General features: G+C 42.2%; 1 protein-coding gene across 5 annotated transcripts in view; it reads right to left on the reverse strand.

Moving 5' to 3' along the window:
- The window catches only part of zfhx3 (zinc finger homeobox 3), a 132,839-nt gene that overhangs the window by 38,651 nt on the left and 73,348 nt on the right, over positions 1-20,840 (reverse strand). For all 5 annotated transcript variants that reach the window (XM_034529652.1, XM_034529647.1, XM_034529648.1 and 2 more), the window contains exon 5: positions 18,511-18,742. In XM_034529652.1, coding sequence (XP_034385543.1) covers positions 18,511-18,742 — 232 coding nt within the window. The remainder of the gene's footprint in view (positions 1-18,510; positions 18,743-20,840) is intronic.

The raw sequence follows: 20,840 nt of genomic DNA on the forward strand, positions 1-20,840 counted from the left end.
CTTACATCTCTTCAACATGTGGAAACTATTATGGAGAGTTTAGGAGAGGAATGCATGTGTTGAATCTTAATCAGTGCCTAAAAGTAGAGGATTCTTGGTCTCCAATGTCTTGTAATGCTGTGAAAGTTTCATTTCAAATTATGATCTACCTAATATTGTTTACTCAGAGTTCAAAACCTCAGTAACACTTGTAGTATATAGAACAGCTTTGTTCTAAAACTAATACTAAAACAAAATAACACAAGTCAAAAAACTGGGTAAAAACTGATAAAAAGCAACAATGGTGCTTTCAAGTCGCTAACAAACCTAATGCAGAGGCAAACTTGTAATCTTTGTAGCTTTAAAACTAAAGGGTTTCCCCTTCCTTCTCTCCATCTGTACCTCCTTTTTCACCCTCCACAGTTCACCTGCTGCCAACTTTGGCAGAAAGACCCTTCGGCTGGATTCTACCTGACAAGAGCTCCTTAACAAGCAGCAGTCATTAACCTCAGGAGCAGGCAGCTGCCATGTGATGTAGTGCACTCGGCCTGCTGCAGAAGGGCCCTATTGATCCAAGACATACTTGGTGCCTTCCTGGATGTTTATAATCAATATGCAAATGGCCCGCAGCATTGATTCGATATTAATTTTCAATTAGAGAATTCTCGGGGGGTCCTGAGGGTTCAATACAGAACTATTCAGAGCAAAGGCTTGAGCAAGTTGCAGGCATTGACGTTCCTCTGCCCAAGACAACTTACTTACTGTTTATTTAGCCCGCCCTGCTGTAAGTCCCGATTAAGGCTTTGGATAATGGGCTGAGAGACAGATGGGCCTTCTGCACTTCTGCAACACCGATTACATAAACTGGATTTTGATGTAAAGGGCTTGTACTAACTAATAAGTCATCATCTCACACTTAGTTCCCTTTCTTCTTTTATCAAGTCTGTTCTATACTTCAGTATAAAAATGAACTTTCCCATTAACGCATTATATGTATTCAATTCAGTTCTCCCTTACATGGTCAGAAATAAGTGTTTTAACAAAATTAACACATTCAAGTGATGCTTGTGCCTTACATCGCTAAACAAACACATTTCAGACAAGCTTCCATAATTAATTGAAACCAACTGCAGCCGCAATGTAATGCTCAATGAGTGAAAAGCATTTACTGTAAATGGGCAGGGGAAACCATGGAGGGTTGGGCCCTAATGTCATTTATTTAACACTCTATTGTTTCCAAAGTCAAACTTACTATGCTTAGTTCTGTGTTCCTTAATAAGAGATATGGACTAAAATGCAGACAATACTGTTTTATTTACAGCATATGAGGAAGAGATGAATAAAATTGAACAAGGTAATGAACTTCACCATTCTTACTTTAAACCATAAAACAACAGCATTGACTTATAAACCTGCTATTTTTGATGTACAGTGTGTCGATCAGAGGGAGCTGCGGTTTGTTACTTGGCTCGGGCGGTCTGGTTTGCTCTTTGTTGCAACTGTCAAGACATTCAGGCTTTGGTGGCCATGGACACACACTACAGATATATTCTTCACCGCAAACTATACTGCATGCAACATGTATAATTAGAGGTGTAATAATTACATGGGTCTCGAATTATTGGCCAAAAAATGTGTTATCGTACAGTCATATGTGCTATTGGTTAATTGTGTTGTTGCATGAACAGTGGGGAACATTTACACCTTGCTCTGACTCTGTACGTCTACGTCTGCTGTACAGACAGCGTTTGAGAAGAAGAGGATCGAGCACTGAGAAAAGGAAGAAGAATCCTCATGAAAACAATAAAGTTTTGAATCCCTATATAATGGAACAAGATGAAGAGGATTAGGTTAGAATATGAATATGAAGCTTTGACTACTTAGTTGTTTTTTTAACTTCAAGATAAAGCAACAATAATGTATATATATATATATATATATATATATATATATATATATATATATATATATATATATATAAAAATAAATATGTGGGCTGTGAATAGACTGGGAGTGCAACCGTACAGCAATGTTAACTCAAAGAGCAGTTAAAAGGCAGCATGATACAATTGCTAAGAGTAAAAAGGAGATAACCTGGTTGGACTATTTGCTGCGCTTTCTTGTAAATGCATTGCCTGAGGTAATTGGTTTAGGGATAACATTAATTACCACATTGCTCATTAATGGATGAAGCCTTTATTGGTTGCATTGATCAGCAGGACCTGTTAGCTGTCATCCTAAGCAATGGTGGATGTAACAAGCTTACATATTGGCATATCAATTAATGCAATCAATTCCTGTCTAGCAGTTGCCATTCTCCCAATCTACCCCGCCCCCTTCCTATCGCCCCTTCTTTTTCTCTATCATGTATCTGGGTGGCCAGGACAAAAGGCCCATGTCAAACCACAGTTCATTAAGGGATTCCCTAATTGTTCCTTAAGCGGGGCTCGTTGCACAGTCCACCGATTAAGGTGATGATAGGATGTCAGGGCGAAACATTTCTCTGATTGGCCACTAGTAAGTGTAGTCCAGTGCATGCAGGAGGTGCAACATACAAGCTATACACTACTGGGAGAAATGAAGTTCAACTCATCTGACACGCATGCTGGAACATACTCCAACTGCACTTCAGTCCTGTCTTTTTTTTTTCACGCAGTTTTAACAAATGTGAGTTATATCAACATACATAACTACTTGCTTCTCAAGTAATTAACATTCAAAGTAACTGCATCTGGAAACATTAAACTTTTAGAGTAAGTCGTTATATTAAAAGACAATCTTAAAGTGATGGAAGAAGCTGATCAGTACATTTTATTTTTAGTAGGGAACCTCCTCTTCCATTCCTATCTGTATCACACATTGAGCCTTTAAATGTACTCAGAAAAAGCCTGCTTAGTTTCCAACTTCCCTTTTTTATATAAGATCAATGCACCTTTTTAAAGTGTCAGTGTGTACAACTTGGAATCCTCCTTGAGTCACGCATGCTCCAAAAGGGCCGACTGGCTTCAAATACAAGGCTGGAGTGCCCTGGTATAACGTGGTGAAATGGGTAGAACATTAGGAATGAATGAGGGAGCAGGGTGCGATAACTGAGAGCACACCATGACAAAGTGGAGGGATTTACCGTTGGGCCCGCAGCACTTCATTTGCAGATCATTCTATAAGAAAGTGGCTGCTCTGAGGGGGGATATCACCCAACGAGGATGTCTCAGTTGCAGAAATCCTATTTGAAGACAACACCTTTTGAGCCCTCATCCTCCTCCACGCCGAAGACGATCAACGCGCATGACAGGCCCCATTAATATGACGCCCTGTGTAACCTTGCTCTTTCTCCCTCTCCTCCAACAGGAACAAAACTGATAGCCAAGGAGGAGGGGCATTATGTTCTGACTGAGCATGTAACGGGAGGGGTGGTGTTGAAAAGATGTCCTCCTCTGAGCCACCTCACACGAGGTGACAAAAGTACAACATGGGCGGGAGCTACATTGGTTTTCTTCGAATAATGTTGGAGACAATATTGCCCTCCGAGATGGTCATCCACATAGCTTATCGAATCTATCTTAAAAAAAGCTTGTGTTTTTGGCAACGGGTTTGGTTTCACTCACTTCTGACTCCTATCTCACACAGGCCAACATACGAATACAGTTCACCTAAAACCATCGAAGTATACTGCAGATAACCATACAAATGTAAAAAAACGTCTAAGATAAGACCTATAAGATTGTCTGTCTCTAAATTGTGTTAACATAACATCTCTAGGGGGAAAGCCTACATTCCTGCCATACCTTTGATTAACCATCGTTGTGATGAACTAAACTAACTAAGCTAAATCTATGCCCACTCCCCTGTTCACAAAACTTGCTTAACCATTACATATTCTATTGAAGCATTCGATAATTCTTAAATACACTGTGTAGAACAAGCCTCTGGTGATTGCAGCAGCAATTCTGTGAAGGTCATTGAGAGGAGACAACATATTCGTTGGACAGTGTTATGTGTCGTGTGACAGACCAAATGTGCAGGCAGTTAGTCGGACAACCCTTACACGCTCGATGCAGGACCTCCTGAAGGCCCCGGTCCCCTGAGCAACACACAAGTGGGCTGAGCAATTAACAATTTCATGCTGATTGCCTGAAGCATGTTTTGCTATGCCATAAAGATAATAGCATGAAGGGTGCAGCGGCAGCAGCCCCCTCACCCCCCTCCTCCGGTGATCCTCTATTGCTTCCATCTCTCAATCCTCTCCTGTGCAATTCACATGTTAGAATGGCGCTCTGCCTGCTCGCTTTATTAAAGACACTCTCCCGGCTTAGAGGGCGCATTTAAGAAAAGAAAATATAAAGATGACTCCCTGAAGAGTAAACAGGGATGATTATTAAAGGGAAGGAGAAAACTACAGTCTTGGTCTCCCACTGGCTTCTTGATTTGAAAGTCTAATTTGGCAACTGCACACAACAGGCGTGCAGGTAGACAAAACAAACAGGTTCCATTTCCCCAGACAAAGGGAGCATGCTCAGAGGGGCGGCCGGTGACAGCCCTCATCTTCCTCATTCTCTTACCCAGTATGTCATGACAGCAATCCACTCTGACCATTAAGCTCACCGCTATGCAACAGGAAAATCTGTGCACCATTAAACCTGCTATTTGTCTGCAGAGCATATGTGCAACGCACTGCAAGAATATGGCACAGGACATGAGACTGTTCACCATAAAGTACAGTTATAGTGTGTGTGTTAAGCTTAAATGGTGTTTCTGTGAAAAAAAAAACACACACACACACAATTGGTAACATCCAATTATTGAGCAAATATCAATTATCAATTATTATAATAAATTCTGTACGTTCTATTGTCAGTCAGTATAATAACATACGTTGTGCATGAAGGCAAACAGACAGACCCACACACAGAATAGCCCAGCCACCATTACTAATATGTGGACAACACTGTCCCCAGCCTGGTGAGTTCACATTACCCATAGAGAAGCCATAAATCATCTAATTTTTTAGCTGAAGTGCTGTCTTGATACTACTAATGATGTTCCTATGTTAATGAATACAGATTGTATTAATGCAGTGTCTTGGCAGATAATATTGCCAATGTGAAAATGTATTATTATTTTTGACTCCTGGTAAGAAATTCATAAACTCCAAACATTAAAACACACTAAAATGTAAAGAGGTGTCTTGGAATCACTGCAGGTGTGTTTTACACAGTGAGAAGATTTCTATTACTTCAGCTCACTTTGTCACTATAGTGGCAAACAGCCTCTGGATACAATTTGCATTTCCTTTTCTGAATATGGCAGTAAAAGGTTGATGGGAGGAATCATTTGTGCATTTAAATACACTTGTGAATGACGGCCTGTATTCAGTCTGACCGCCTCACTATTCAGACGGACGCTATATTAACAATCTACCCCCATTGTCATTGTTTTTACTATGTGAAAACAAACCCTAAAGACATAAGGAGGAGCTGTGGACAAAGGGTTGCGCCACCAGCCCCCTCTGCCCCCATGCCCCGCCCTCTCTGACCCCCCTCACCTCCCAGGCTTCTGCTTGCCCTTCCACCCCCGGCAGTGTGTGAAAGTCCAGCTGGCGCACTGACAGCCACGACATCTCAGCTGAACGTGGCTGTATTACAGGCCCCGCATTGTTTATGATATGGAGCCTGTCATTAATTTGCATTCTTAAGTGGCAAACACACGCACACACACACACACACACACACACACACACACACTCGCACACAGACACACACACTCGCGATAAGGAGAAACATGTTTTTGTGTTAATTCATACGATACATTGTCACCCCCCCCCCACCACCACCACCACAGGAACACCAACAACACACACACACACACTTAGAAATTGCAGTCACATCCCCCTGCTAGAAGGGGATGATAATTGCAGACGGCCAATAAATTACTGCTGCCTCCACATCAATTATAAGCATCACGTCTGGCAATGAGGAAAATGAGATCTTGTGACAAATTTCATGAGGCTTGGCTGCCCAGCAGCCTTTCTTAACATGCTACAGATAGCAATCCCTTATCTAGCCTCTGTAATGGGGAGCTACGGATAGAGAGATGGAGCTGCAGCCATTTAATTAAAAAGCTGGGGGTAGGGGGTGGAGAGGTGTAATTCATTGAAAAGGCACAGGAAGGAGACAAAGCCTTTGTCTCCAATACATATTTTGCTCAAAATTGTCACTCATCATAGGCCAAGCTTGTATCTCCTCTGACAGCAATTCTGGAGATTTTTCCCGTCTTTGTGCTCATCGCTCCACTGTTTCCTTCTCTGTGTCTGTCCTTCTTCTTTCCTTGTTTTTTTTTATATTTCCCAGGAGTGCACTGTTTTCTCCAGTGGGACAGCTCCAGCGTTTTTTACGAATGACTACGGTGGACAGACAGTGGCACTGAATGAAATGGCCCCTGCACCTAATTGTATTCCCACCTGGGGAAGGCAGGCCAGGGCAGAGGCTTCAAGCGCACAGCAATGAGGATTTATGGCAGATGGAGAGACAGCAAAATAAAACACCAAAAGGGATGGCTCCTAAATCTCATTCCCAGAGCAATATTCATTGTAGTTGCAATCGAGTGTGCCGATAGAGCATTGAAAAAACGACCGCTGTGTTCAAATTATGGCGGTACTCTCTACTAATATTTAACATCATTAGAAAATCATTAGAAAACCATCATAAAACCTGAGATTATGAGCAGAGCATTAAACACAATGATTATTCAGTGTATTCCTTCTCCGCTTTGCCTTGGAAATGAGATTTGCTTTTCTGCGGCAATGTAGGCCAAAAGTAAGAATATTTTTCATAATTACTGTAACATTTGAAAAACATTGGCTTGAATGAATTACTATACCATTATGCAGTTGTGTTTGTCTGCCCAAAAGCAACGATTTCAATGAGGCTTTGCACGGGATACCATTAATGCATTTTCATGGGGCGTCAGCCAATATTTTACAAAACCTTAACCGTAAAAACTTTTACCAGTTATGTGGGTAGCAGAGACATATTGATTGATAGAATGCATAAACAAAATAAATGCAAATAAATTAAAAAAACACAATGTGAAGAAGACAATGATTGATTGAGACTGCAGTGTTAAAGGTGGTGGGACATAAGAGGGACAGCAACAGCTTTGATGTGGAGAAACCACAAACCATTAACTGAACTTCAGTAATGGATATCAACTGTTTGAGGAAAATGTTTAAAAAATAATGCACATAAGAGTGTATATATCTTCTACTGTACTCTGATGTACTACTCCACTTGAAGAAAGGGAGGGCCAATAGTGTCAGAGGTGAGTCTTTACTTTTTGGGATTTCTCGGCAGCCCCATTATCAAGAGCAGCCATCAGCACAAAGATAAAAGATCCTAATGGAGCTGGCCCTGGTGGAGATGAAAGGTGCAGAGATGGCACACTGTTATGAATCTCTAATGCAGCCCATGTTTCTAAGGTAATGACTGACTCTCAGGCCTCTTTCACAGGCTTCCCTGCGTAGGGCCCAGGCGATAAAGGTCTTCTATTTCTTGTCACTAAGTAGTGAGGCAGTAACCCCGTGGCCCTTGCTCTCAATGGTTATGGAAAGCACCCTGAAAAGTTACGCAAAGTCCGTGAAATAAAGCACATCTGCGTCAACACTGATTTAATCCACATATTGAATCTGGTTGAAAATCAGCTAAAAACAGTTGCAAGGTTGAACATAATATTTATTGTCATCACTGAATTTGACTTATGATCTATGCTACTCTTCAAATGAATGTTAGTCAGTTTGACAGCAATGAGAAGTGGCGGTACTGTATGATCAAAATAAACATCTCACTTTCTTTGTACTACACAGAGGACAGTAAATCTTGTTCATACATTCAGATGCGGAAGTATGCTTGTTTACAGTAGGTGAATATGAACACTGTATTCTTTTGGGGTCAAAATGAGCAGCAGACTAATGGAAGAGCAGTTCCTTGTCAAGTTTGACAGAATAATTGAACTGACACTTATGAGAAGCAATGTCCTTTTGAATGCATTACTTGGCAGATATTCAGGCTTTTGTCCCTTAAACTTTGACAACCAAAATGATGCCCTTTGAACAAAAGGGAGAGGTGAAAATACATAGTGAGAGAAGAGCAAGTCTCCCCCCCCCCCCAGTCCCTTTCACAGAACCTAATGGATTGTGAGCACTTAATGCATTAATCAATCAATATCTCTCACTTTACATCAACAACGCGACCAAGTTATGAATGACCTTTGGAACAAAAAAGGTACACTTTAATACACACAAGACTGCTCCAAGGTTAGTAACTTGGGCCCGTTTTTTATCGCGCATGATTACACCTTGTTAAGCAGAGGGACCGTTTACAGTGCGCCAAATACACTGAGGTTAGTTGTTATACAGTTTTCACAGACGGATCATTTATTCAACTGCTCTTGAATATAGCAAATACCAAGATATACACATTTAGAAATATTTAATAGGAGTTGATATCCTCTTTCTACATCATAACAAGGCCATAGGGATATTTGGGTGGTTCTTACTGTGCATTATAATTCTCTATACTGTAAGAAGAAGGCTTGGTCACTAAGCAACATAAGCATTGCTCTGGCTTGCTCGGAAGAAGACACCATGAAACGTAAGTGCTCTTCTTTGTAGTATGGTTCAAGTACTAATTCAAAGATGGTTCCTATCTTTAGATAAAAGAATATGAAACTCTCACTTGAGAGGAATCATTATAAGTACTGGAGTATATTCCAATAGTTGCCCATTGAAAATAATGTTCAGTAATATGCTGCTGTCAGTCAGTGAGAGTTACAGCTGTATTGTATTGGTTGATAGTGAAACATGGCAACAAAAACAACTACGAATAAGTGTTACATTTATATTTTATGATGCATGAAAAAGAAGTTTATTTTACGACTACATTCTTGGCACACTTGCAAGACCTCGTGGCTAGTTCCTCTGTGAACTCATGCTGCAATCAATTTTAATAATTTCTCATTAAATGATTGGATTATTTCAAATTGATAACAAGAATATAAAGATCCTCATCTTGGGGCAAACGTGGAATACAGGACTACAGACAGTGCAGAAAAAAGGTTCCTTTCCCCCTCTATCTGTATAATTTGAATAGTGTGGATTAGAAAGCAGGACAGGAAGGATTGAGTATGGTGATGGTGGGATAATACCGGATAGGAGGAGAGTGAGGTTGAGGTAATCATGATGGGGGGCATGTTTTTCTGAGTCCCTTCCTGAACACTGGCGGAGCGTGGAAGTGAAGCGTGGAGACAGAGTGGAACGGACAGGAGCTGACTGCAGAGAGCCAGAGAAAAGAAGAGTCCAGAACAAGAGCACAAACTAATGCTATTGTGGTCAATGCACAATGGGTCCTGCAAAGTGACTGCAGAGGGCCCTTAAACAAAGAAAGTATTGCCATTCGCTCTTCCCCACCTAATTAGATTCTATTGGCCGGTTTAACATGACAAAAACACAGCCCATTTTTCCTAATTCTGGCTGTCATTGCGGCCCCTGTGCCACCTTCAATCGAGTAAGCCTCCGAGCGCTGGCCTGTCTGTTCGACTGACAACGACTTGTGACATGGATTCAAACACATCCACTGTGTTCTCCACTCTACATCTCACACACAAATATGTGCCCCGTCTCAGCTTTCCCAAGAGCTTGAAACATTCCCCATATACATTCGAGGAACTCATTTCCAGAAAACCCCCAGCCATCGCTAAGGTTAATCATTTTCAGTTCTTTATTTAGTTCCACAAAAAAAAAACCTGACTTTCTTATTATGTCCCCACGCAATAGAAAGTAACAGAAAGTGAAGAGAAAAACATGCTAAAACACAAATGAGTCGATGATCATATGCCTTTAAGTAACAATACCATACCTTCAAGTAACAATACACAGTTGAAGTCAAAGATAACTCATAGTACAATTCATAGATATATTATTGTTTGCGAGTGTTTTCTTTTCAGATCACACACCTGAATACTTCTGGACAAACATCAATATATTCTTTCAAACTGGCTATTCAAGTGGACATATATCATCAAAAATATTTCCATTTAAAAAGAATAATAAACATCTGCCTCCTGACTGGAAACTGGAACATGTTTTTATAGCAGCACTTGGTCCAGCATAGCCGACTAATGCAAAAAATGAAACTGTCCTTGCTCTTTGACTGTGCGGCGCAGCTGAATTGACTCGATATGCTCTCCTGTATGCTTATGGAGCAAGCAGCATGAAAATTGACCTTTGCTTGCTTTCTAAACAGTGGATTATTCATCTTAATGCTTCAAATTGGTCGGGGTGTTTTTCTTCTGTAACTTGTTTGCCTTCTCTCTTATTATTGTATGTTTGGAAATTTGATTTTCGGTGAAAATAAATATTTCAAAGAATACTAAGGGATGTGTTTTTTCTTATCATGTAAACTGAAAGAAACTGGTTTTGCCCTTACAACGAGCAAATAACTTGTTTCCTGTGCTTTGTTATTTTCAGTATAAAATATGCACTATGCCACCTCTCACCAAGGGATAAACATGTGCAATTTTTTATTTCTTCACTACCCATGTCCGTATCATAGGATGTCTTGCCAAACACAGGCAGTAATTAGACAATATTGCAAGTGCATACAAACAAATCTGAAAGGGTTCAATTATGGGTCCAAACCTCAGATACTGCTAACAAAAATGTTTTTTGGTAATTGGTTAAATTCGTATTGTTTCAATACAACTCCTTTTTCCGCTTTATGGTCGTTGTGGAACTTGATCTGTTCAGTGTGTGCATTTACACTGTAAATGTCGGCTCCTCATGAATTTTCCCTTGCATAAATATCATTCATCACTATGCTTTCAAGCTCCTTTGCTCCAAATGGACAGTAGGAAGAACATATTCCCAGACAACTTGTAAAACAGCAGCGACAGAGCAGCGTTTCCAGGCAGACAAAGAGAGACTGTGAGATTTAGGCCATCATTTGGATCAGGAGGGACACCATGAATCTGAGTCAAACAGTAAGAATGTCACAAAACAAATGCAATTTGGTCTCAGTGTCACTTGGCAGGCATTCACATCTGGCTAAACAGAGTCGGGCTGTGGGCAAATCTCACCCCCGAATTTCCTTTCTTTAACAAATAGTGCCTTCACAGGACAACTGCTCAGCCAGTAGCCACCACACAACAAGAGACTCTGTGCTGCATGTGCTCTGCTCGTCAACCACAGTGTTCTTCACAACACGTATCCTGAGATAACCAATGTCTTACTGTGTGTCAGGTTTACGGGACAGTTCTCTGCAAGTAAGCAGACTTAGGCCCCAGACCTGAAGGTGCTTTGTAATCAATAGCAGCCTACTGTAGACTACACTAGTGGTATCACACTCGACATGGTGTGAGAATTTCTGTCTGTCTGCTGATACCCAGCTGCATGGGGACAATATATGTGGAAACTAGACAAATCCAGAATAATTCCCAGTATCCATCTGTGGAAAGTTCCCTTAATGTCACACACCACCATCACAGACACACAGCAGAGCCTTCCTCCCACTCCTATTATCCTTTCGTGTTTTTCAGCAAACTCATCCATTTCTCTTCACCCACCCTCCTCTCACCCTCCTCGGGTGGCGTGTAGTGTACTGTCAAGCACAGCGTGAATCAATGACTGGCGCTCACGCCCACAGGTAAAGGTTAGAAAGGTTCACTATTGAATTATTTCTGCACTTCTCTCATTGCTGCCGTATGCCTGGCTGCTTTTAGTTGATGTGGGTGAGGCACTGGAGGGGACTCTTTTTGCTAATGCACTCAAAACATGGACGCGTGTGATTTGTGTGTGTCCTGTGTGCGTCTGTATGGCTTTTGGTGTAAGAGGTGCTTTCTTCAAATGAAACTAACACAACATGCATTATCATATTGAGCAACATACACACACGTGCACTTACACACACACAGTCTGTTCACTACTCTTGCTTATCTATCAGAGAGTGGATAATGAATCTCAACATCTGTGCTTTCAGCCAGTCTTTCTTTCATCTGCCTTTATTCAAATGGAGCCTTCGGAGTGTGAGGGCAACATGCTGCTGGATAGGGTATCCTTCACTCTCTGGTTTTGTTTGGCTGTCAGCGAGGGCTATCGTCTCTACTGGACCCAGGGTGAACTCATCCATAGCACAGATCATGCCCTTTGATCCACCAGCTCTCTCTAGGGGGCACAAACAGCCTTATTAAAAATGGCTAAATAAAACTTTCCTAGGCTCGACTCGATAGTTGCCAAACTTTACTCTGGCTTCTTCTCTGATGCTGCCGATGGTCAAATTGAGCTGCCTAATTCTACAGCGAGGAGCACTGTTCGCCCATTTCAAAACATAGTAACAAATGAAGAAATCGAAGTGTTTAACAATGTATTGGTTCTAGTTTCCTAGACTACCTAAGCATATGCTTTCACTACAAACACTATCATAGATGAGAACATGCATAAGATGATAATGTGCGCATCAGGTCGGAAGTTCAAGTAAGGAGCGAGCAGAAAACATATGAAAAATAAAATATGAAAACTATAGGTAAAGAAAAGTCAAACAAGAGATCATGTATCTGCATTGTATTGCAACAGCATGCACGTTATTTTACAAACAAGTATGTGCTGGGTCTGCATTCTTCGACAAAGACAATCAACTAAAGTGGGTTTGATAATGGGGGACAAACACAACTGGCTCTTTGTAACTGTAATCAAACTGAAAGAGTCAGTGGAGACGTGCTAGTTTCACTTGTGGAGACGTATTTGTCCAAGTATGTGTGGACAAAACCCAGCACCGCATTCTTTAATAAGCAAAGTCAGCTACTCATGCATTTCTCACTTAACTGTACTGAAAATATTTTGGACATGAAAACAAACTATACTTTAATTCGATGCTCTGTCGAACACATCACATATAAATCCGTCATTAAAGAGAAGGAACTATGTCATGCTCCATTGTCTTAAATTGACTTTTTTTCTCCTTCATCTCATGTACCTGTATGTTAGTGACACGACTGCTGCTATAATTAAACCCATCACAACCATTATGTCTTTGTCATCTAATCTATTCTCTCCTCCACTGGCTGTGTCTGTCTGGAACCACAGACTTCCCGCCCTCAGCCCTGACTGACAGCCCCTGTGGAGGCTGTGGTCACTCCGTGTGAGTGACATGAGGGGCAGCAGGGCTACTGCATTACCTCCTTCCCTTCCCTCAGAGCTCCTCCTAATCCTGCCATCCAGCACCTCACACCACCTCTGCTCCAATATCCAGCAGCAAAGCCTCAAGGCCTGGAAATAGAACTCATTAACACGTTTAGTAAGTACAAACGAGATGACTGTCTCCTGATGGACTGTCTATCTTTTGGATCAGCTTTCAAGGAGAGTGTCTGGTAATGACAAGAGAGAAGGAAACCAATATTATAATGTGCTGCAAGTCTCCTCTGAAAATGGGCTTGATGACAGGACGAGCCTCTCACACCCACAAATGTCCTGATTCTCAAAGTGGACACCTATGTGTGTGCTCATTTATGGGTATGCGAGTTTGCAAAATAAAATCTAAGGCACATTTACACCCACATGACATAACTGACGGTAACATCATACTTAAAACATACACGGCACACACAAGGTGAACTCAGCATGAGTATACATCCCAAAATACTGCACTAAAAAAGCTTCACGTCCTGATTTTGAGAGGCTAGTGCCTTCAACTTGTATATTTATGCTGCCCCTGTTTTCTTCTAAGCCAGATCAACTGGACAGGCCGGCACGACCAGGGCCCAGACATTACTGGCCGAGCTCGCCAGTATTTACAGAACGAGGGTTCAGTCGGGTGGGGTCGTAAAAACCTGGACAGAAGACATTTTTATTCACAGCCCATCCTAGAATAGCGGTGGTGGTTTTCTGGTCAATTTTCTATTACAGGATGAGCCAGCAGAGGAATTCAGACCAAGCTGGTCCATGAAGCAGGGGGCACAGGGAAAGAAACGACTTGATTGTGTTAGTTAGAGCAGCATGGTTATATGAATGTTGATACACAACTGGAAAATCTATAAAGCCATCATTTTGGCTTTTTAATAAACGTCTAGTCTTTTGTAATATTTTCAAAATGAAAAGTAATGTATTTATGAATTTCCTGGCACGTTCTGTGGACAGCAAACAATTTCCTATGCTGCCTTGATGCCCTTCGGACAGGGATTATAAGGCAGGCGACTGACGGAGGCCTGACTGAGCTGCAGGCCCTCTGGGGCCCGACTCATCCGGGCCTGCACAGTCCTCATCCTCATATCCACTCTGCATCACCAGGGCAATAACCGCCTTTATTAAAAGCGCATTGCGGCAGTGTCTGTCTATACAACTTACTTTCAGATTGGCCATAATGTGGCATGTTAGAAAGAGTCTTGTGGTTAGAGGCTACAATATCCTGTTTCTGGAAAGGTTTACTTTGCATTGCAACAAGCATAAATAAAAGAAGACATTCCAGAAATGGCTACCGTCTGTTTCACTCTAGCCCGCGGGGAGCAAAAGCTCGGACTATGGCTATTGCATGCCATCAGAGCGTGGCCTGGCTCACCTCTGATTTTACCTGGCTTTAGCAGCTTTAACTTAGCCACTGAACATGCAGATAGCGGGGCATGATAGAGTATGAAAGCAGGGGGAGAGTAAAGCCCTGTTAATAAGTTGAAAGAAGGATACGACTAAAGGATGAAGGCATGGTTCAATATAGTGCATTAGATATTAGTGGGAGTACTTTCATTTTATTTTTTTTGACAGATTGGATGTCAACATATCCTGTCTGCCTTCATTAAATCTCAATGTGAGCTGCAATGTGTCATGCCAATGTGAACATATGAGTGACTTTTCTCTATTTGCTTTAATAGTGTCACAGCCCATTTTCCAGCTTTTTCAGAGCATTTCAAGAATTATGCATGAGGCAGAGAGGGAGAGGGAGGCATTAGGGAAGGGAATAAAAATGCCTCTGTTGTCGGGACAGGCCTTACTATTAGGTGTGTGACCCTGAAAGCGCACCCCTTTTAGCTAAACAAACAATGGATCTCATTTTGGATACCACTATTATGCAGTAATTTGTATGCATCCTTTCGTCTCTTTTTCATTTAATAATGCACACAGCTCCCCTGCTCAGTTACTCAAACTGGTCATTAAAAGTAACACTGGTCTAAACTGGAGGCTTAAGTTGCACTTACAAGCGCTCTAGGTGCGGCGGAGGAAACAACTGCAAAAAGTGTCAAAGTAAGTTCACCCCTTTCCAAACCAGACTTTGCCCTTGAACAGCCGGGCCTGTATGTCTACACAGACAGGAGACAATGACTGGTGGCTGCCCAGGCGGCCCCAGCCTTCTCCTTTCCAGCCTCCTCGACTCACAGACAGGGATTTCCTCCTGCGATGAGAGCCAAGCCGTCACAGCCCAGCGATCAAGGGCCTGCCATCTGTGACTGAGGCAGATTTACAGCAGGAGCTAATCCACACTGTCAGCCACGTTCGTTCGTCATCTCTGCCTCCTCCATACACATAAACGCACGGATGTTTAGCACTGAAAAATACTAATATTTTACCCTTATAAAATGTTGTTGCCTGAATTGCCCTGTCTCACACACACACACGCACACACACACACAACAAGGCAAACATTTTGCGCAGAAGTGCATCCACACTTCGGTGCAATTTAACTTAAACTTAAAAATAACTTATCTAATATTTCAATAATTCTATTAAAGGTTAAGAAATGCGAAAACTCAATGTGTCATTGAGTTATATGCCCTGGTGAACATCATTCATACGAAATAGGGTCATCATATGCTCAAGTGTCACACAACCTCTCACACGCAAGCTCCCCAAATGTGGATCCCCCACTTTGTTTGCATCCACTCACCATTTTCTCTTGTTCTCCATATATCGGTCACTCATACGCATATATCCTGATGCTGTCAGCAGTCTCCATTAACCCTCCGCTTGACATCGACATGACACTAGGTTATACCTTTTCTCTGTAAGCACTAAGCCTAAAATACATTTTGTCCTCATGCTGTCAAGTCAGCTGTCCTCACAAGTAAGTGCTTTATGGGAGTTTTAATATTTCCATCCCGCCTTCTCTGTCACATACATGTCTACCTGCCACCTAGTAATGAGCTGCTATCCTAAAAACTAGAAGACAAGCACTGGTGCAGACAGCACATTGGTTCAAGTCAGTGCTGAGCTTTATTCAGTGATCTCTGCACACAGGGCAGCTGTGTGGGGCTGGGGTCCCTCTGTGGTCCCTTTGTTTCCCCACAGATAAAGGGTTAAAGAAGACAAATGAGGCGGGGCCACACAGCAACATGCTTAAGCGGCACAATTTCAGTATGAGCAAGAATTAAACCAATGCAAGCCTTTTATTTCTGTGTTAGTCTAATTAGAAAAAGAAACCACATTTCTGCTGCCCTTGCTCTCCTTGGACATACAGCCCAGAGGAGATAAGTGGCAACAAATCCCTACAGTCTGCTGCCTCCTCATAAGGGGCATTAATATGCAACGTTGTGAAGTGTAAAATACATCAGATCATGCAGGAGCTAGCCAATTTTAATTCCATAGTTGTCATAGAAAGGTATCAGTTGACTTTATGTATTTGGGGAAAGAGAAGGTTTCATATGTTTTGCAAAGACAAGCTCAGCCCCTTATACCAGCAGAGACCACTCGCAGGATCGCAGAACAGCAGCATGCGAGGGAATTACTGTGTAGGTGACCCAGAAATACAGGGGCAACTTTGTTTTAACAAGCCAGAGAACATTCCGCCACTTTAGCAACTACGCGTCAACCACAAAAAAGAGTCCTGTGCCACAGAAGAGCAAGCGAATAGGAAATTAAATATTACACTGGGAGGGAATGTTTCAGCTCTTGTGAAGGGGTGGGGCTGGGTGGAACAAGGCATCTGGGCTGTGAGATGGTAGTAGTGAGAGGTCAGCTATTTTAGAGGTAATGATTACAGACGAAGAGGTACAATAATTATTGAGGTAATTTGATCAACATGCTTTTTCTTTTTTTGCTCACTTAATTTAAATTTGCATCATCTGAAGAATCAAATGGAGATACTGCTGGATTGAAAACAATGTCTAAGATCTAAATAATAATAATAGGTCATATAATCACTGATCTTCTGTTTATATGTTTATCTGTCTGCAGCTTGTTGTAAAAGAGCAGAATGAAGGCTCCTTTTACATTTTGTTGAATACTAGTCGTCCGCTCAAGTAAATGAGGGTTTATTGTAATGTGATGACGCTCTGCAGGGGAGTAACTGGTGTCTGTGCGTGTGTAATGATACAACCCACACACAGCCCCACTAACCTAAAGCTTGGATCCCTCAACCTGGCACAAACATGGGCATCTAGCACATCAAAGGTTAAGAGAGAAAAACGGATTGATAAACCTAACATCTGCAAAATGTACATTTTGTGACAAAGAACAACAACTCTAAACACAAATATAGTAAATTCACAACCCCCAACCCCTTTAACCTAACTGGCCCTTCCTCCTGCCTTTGCATGTTCGCCTGTCCACTGTACTGTAGTCATTAACATATTTTGAGTGCAGCGAGCAGAAAGCTTAATTGTCCCTAATTGCTCGGCTAAATATGTTCTCTAATGATTTGCTTCAGATCTGTGACTGCCTTTTGCGCAATTTCCCGGCCGCTGGCTTCATTATCCCTGCCTTCTTGGAACAAAGCATCTTCACAGGCTGGCCTTTCCCCCCCTGCATAACATAGACAGTGAGTATGTGTGCGAGGGAAGTAATGGTTGCCTCTCGGAGGACACACAAAAGAGCCCCTTAGTCAGGGCAAAGGAGTTAAAGCGATTGCAAAACCAAATCTCTGCTAAGAAAGAGTGTTAATTGACCCCAGCTCACTCTTCCTAATCAGTCCATAATAAATGAGCAGGCACTTTGTTTCAGTCATGCTACTGTTGTTGTAGCTGTGTTCCTGTTGTTGTTGCAGCTGCTGCTGCTGTTGTTCGGCTCCTCCTTCTCTGGCCTTAATGCTCCCATTAACAGGGTTCATTGCTTTTGCTGCTGAAGGCAGAAGTATTTTGTGTGAATGAGATTGTGAATGAAAATGTTATCAATATCAAAAATACTCTTGAAAAATAAAGTTATTGGAACGAGATTGAGGGACATAACTACCAGGGATGTTGTCTCTGACTGTGAACAAGTCCTACTTAGTGGTGTAATCTGCTATTCTTCTTATCTAGCAATAGTAATATATATTTGAGTTTAGTACTTTTGTATTTCAATTATGGCTATATCATGCAAAAACAACCCTAAACCCCACATCTATGGGGAGGTAAATGTAAAACGAAGAGAGTAAGAAATTGTTAACGCACATTTCTCAGCGGAACGATGGATGAGTGTTTAAGTGTACAAGACACAGAGCAGCAAAGGCAGAGAGATCAAGACAGTAAAACAAAGGCAGACACATAAAGAGATCCCAACAAAAAAGGCCCACAGGGGCTGTTTCTGACCTGTATCTGAAGAAGAGCATTTGCGAATGGTGAAGATGGAGCTGAGGTCCTCGTCCTCCTCCGGCAGGCCCTTCTGCAAGCGCTGAAGCTTCCTGAGGCTCTCGCTGCGCTGGTGCTTCATGGAGCGCACATGCTGGATCAGGTTGAGCTTGGCCTTGGTCGAGTAGTTACACAGCACACAATGGTAGTAGCAGGCATCACCCTCCACCGCATGTTCGTGCTGCTGCAGGTGCTGTGGGAGGGAATGAAGGGAGAGAGAGAGAGAGAGAGAGAGAGAGAGAGAGAGAGAGAGAGAGAGAGAGAGAGAGAGAAATGAACATGGAGAAAGAGAGAGAGAGAAATGAACATGGAGAAAGAGAGAGAGGAAAAGAGAGAGAAAGAGGTTATTGTAGATGGCAGATAGCTGGCTAGGCACCACCGACTCACTTTCACTCAAACAGTTGGCAAATGAACAAATCAATTCCCAATCACAGCCCTGTTGTTTAACATCCAGACCTCTTCCACTTCAGGACAACTGTTTGGACTGCGCACTTTGTCTGCGTGAGTGTCTGTATCAGCGGGCTAACAGGACAGGAGAGGCATAGGACGCACGCAAATCTCAGGGGCACGAGCACAGGCAGGAATCGCATCAGCCACCCTTCAGAAGCCGTGGGCCTACAGCCTCACAGACGGAAGGGAGCATTGATCCCCTTCACTCAACAGAAGCCTCCCGTCTCTGAAAAGGAAACTCCAAACATCTGCTTGTTTCACGCATGGAATACTAAATATTGATCACAGCGAGTTAAATCCTCGCTCTCTCACAGAGGAACAGAGGGAAAGTGAGCCGGTGGCGAGGCAGGAGCGGGATTTAGTACACCCTGAGAGGAACTGGGACATTCCACAACAGAAGGACAACCTTCAGAGGACGGGAAATCAGCACTAGTATTGACCTGTCAACCCCAGCACTTCCTCCAAGACTCAACAGCGGGCCTAGTCCAGCCTTCAGCCCATCCTCCGCTGAGTCACAACATGCCTAACGCCCCGTAGTGACACCATACCACCACAACCTCTTGTCACACCACAGCTCTCCAATCTAATTACCTCCAGCATGGCTCAATCAATGATGCAAGGCCAACACAATATGGCTGGGCCTGGTGTGAGCATCAGAGTTATTGACCACTATCCTAAAGCATCACACTGATTGCTTCTGCATGTTTATAATGAAAGCCCCAGATTCGGTATGGCCACTTGTATCATGCCTGTCATGTGCTGCTTCTAATCTCAAACTCTGGCTGTTTCGCTGTGGATTTCTGCGGCTGCGATCAATGCCAATCACCAAAGGTTTTCCTCTTTTTCCTCATCTCTCCTTCGCATGCTAAGAGAACTAAATAATCTAGTGTATATTTAAATATGTTATGTATGTCCGACTAAATATTTTGGATTTAATAAATACATGTAAATGAAACACTATTGTGAGGTGCCTGTCGTAAGAAGAGGATAATTACTGAAATCATTAACGGTGCTGAAAGCTTGTGATTAAAGTTGAGTCAATCAGGTTGTATTACCAATTCTGCAATTAAAGAGAATACACCTCCCTGCGTTCATCAACCTTACATATCAGGCTTACACTTCGATAAAGGTTCAGAAAACTGAACCCTTCATCAAGAAGAAACTGAGCTATCATCTCCTGCGGTGGATGGCCTGTTTGGCAGGCTGGAAAATGTAAAAGCATTGGGAACATTAGACATTTAACCGCATTACATCTAAATCAGGTGTTGACAGGTTAGTGGGAAAAAAAAGTCATAATAATATTATGCTTCCCTAAAATGCTCTTGTCCCTTTCTCCTAATGTTTAATTTTCTGGCAATATTGAAATATTGCCATGGGGTTTTCTGAGCTATTGTGTTTCATTCTCTTTGGTTTCATATTTCTCACTTCTACACCTAAAATGTGCATTAAGACACCGCTTCCAGGAAAAGGAATAAGAGTTATTTTTTTCTCTCTCCTTTTTGTGAGCCCCACAGCTCGGTGTAATAGAGTTATTAGGTGAGTGTGTCTCTGTGTGCTCTCCTTTCTCGCCTCGTTTTAAGCCATCCATGATGTCATGAATAGGTGTTGCAGGATATTGTGGGAGCCCTCCTCCTTCTCCTCCTTTTCCTCTGTGCACAAATATTGCATCAGAACAAAGGTAGAGAGAAACCTGAGAGACAGATTCAGTTATAGATAACACCAAATCCATCATGGAAACTGCTTTTACTCAGAGCAGATGTCTTAAATTTAAAAAGAGAGAGTACTTGTAGCGAATGACTCAAGGCTCCAAAAAAAAAGTAGGCAAGTAAAAGAAAAAATGA

This window comes from Cyclopterus lumpus, chromosome 3 (assembly GCF_009769545.1).
Source record: "Cyclopterus lumpus isolate fCycLum1 chromosome 3, fCycLum1.pri, whole genome shotgun sequence".
NCBI classification, from domain to species: Eukaryota; Metazoa; Chordata; class Actinopteri; order Perciformes; family Cyclopteridae; genus Cyclopterus; species Cyclopterus lumpus.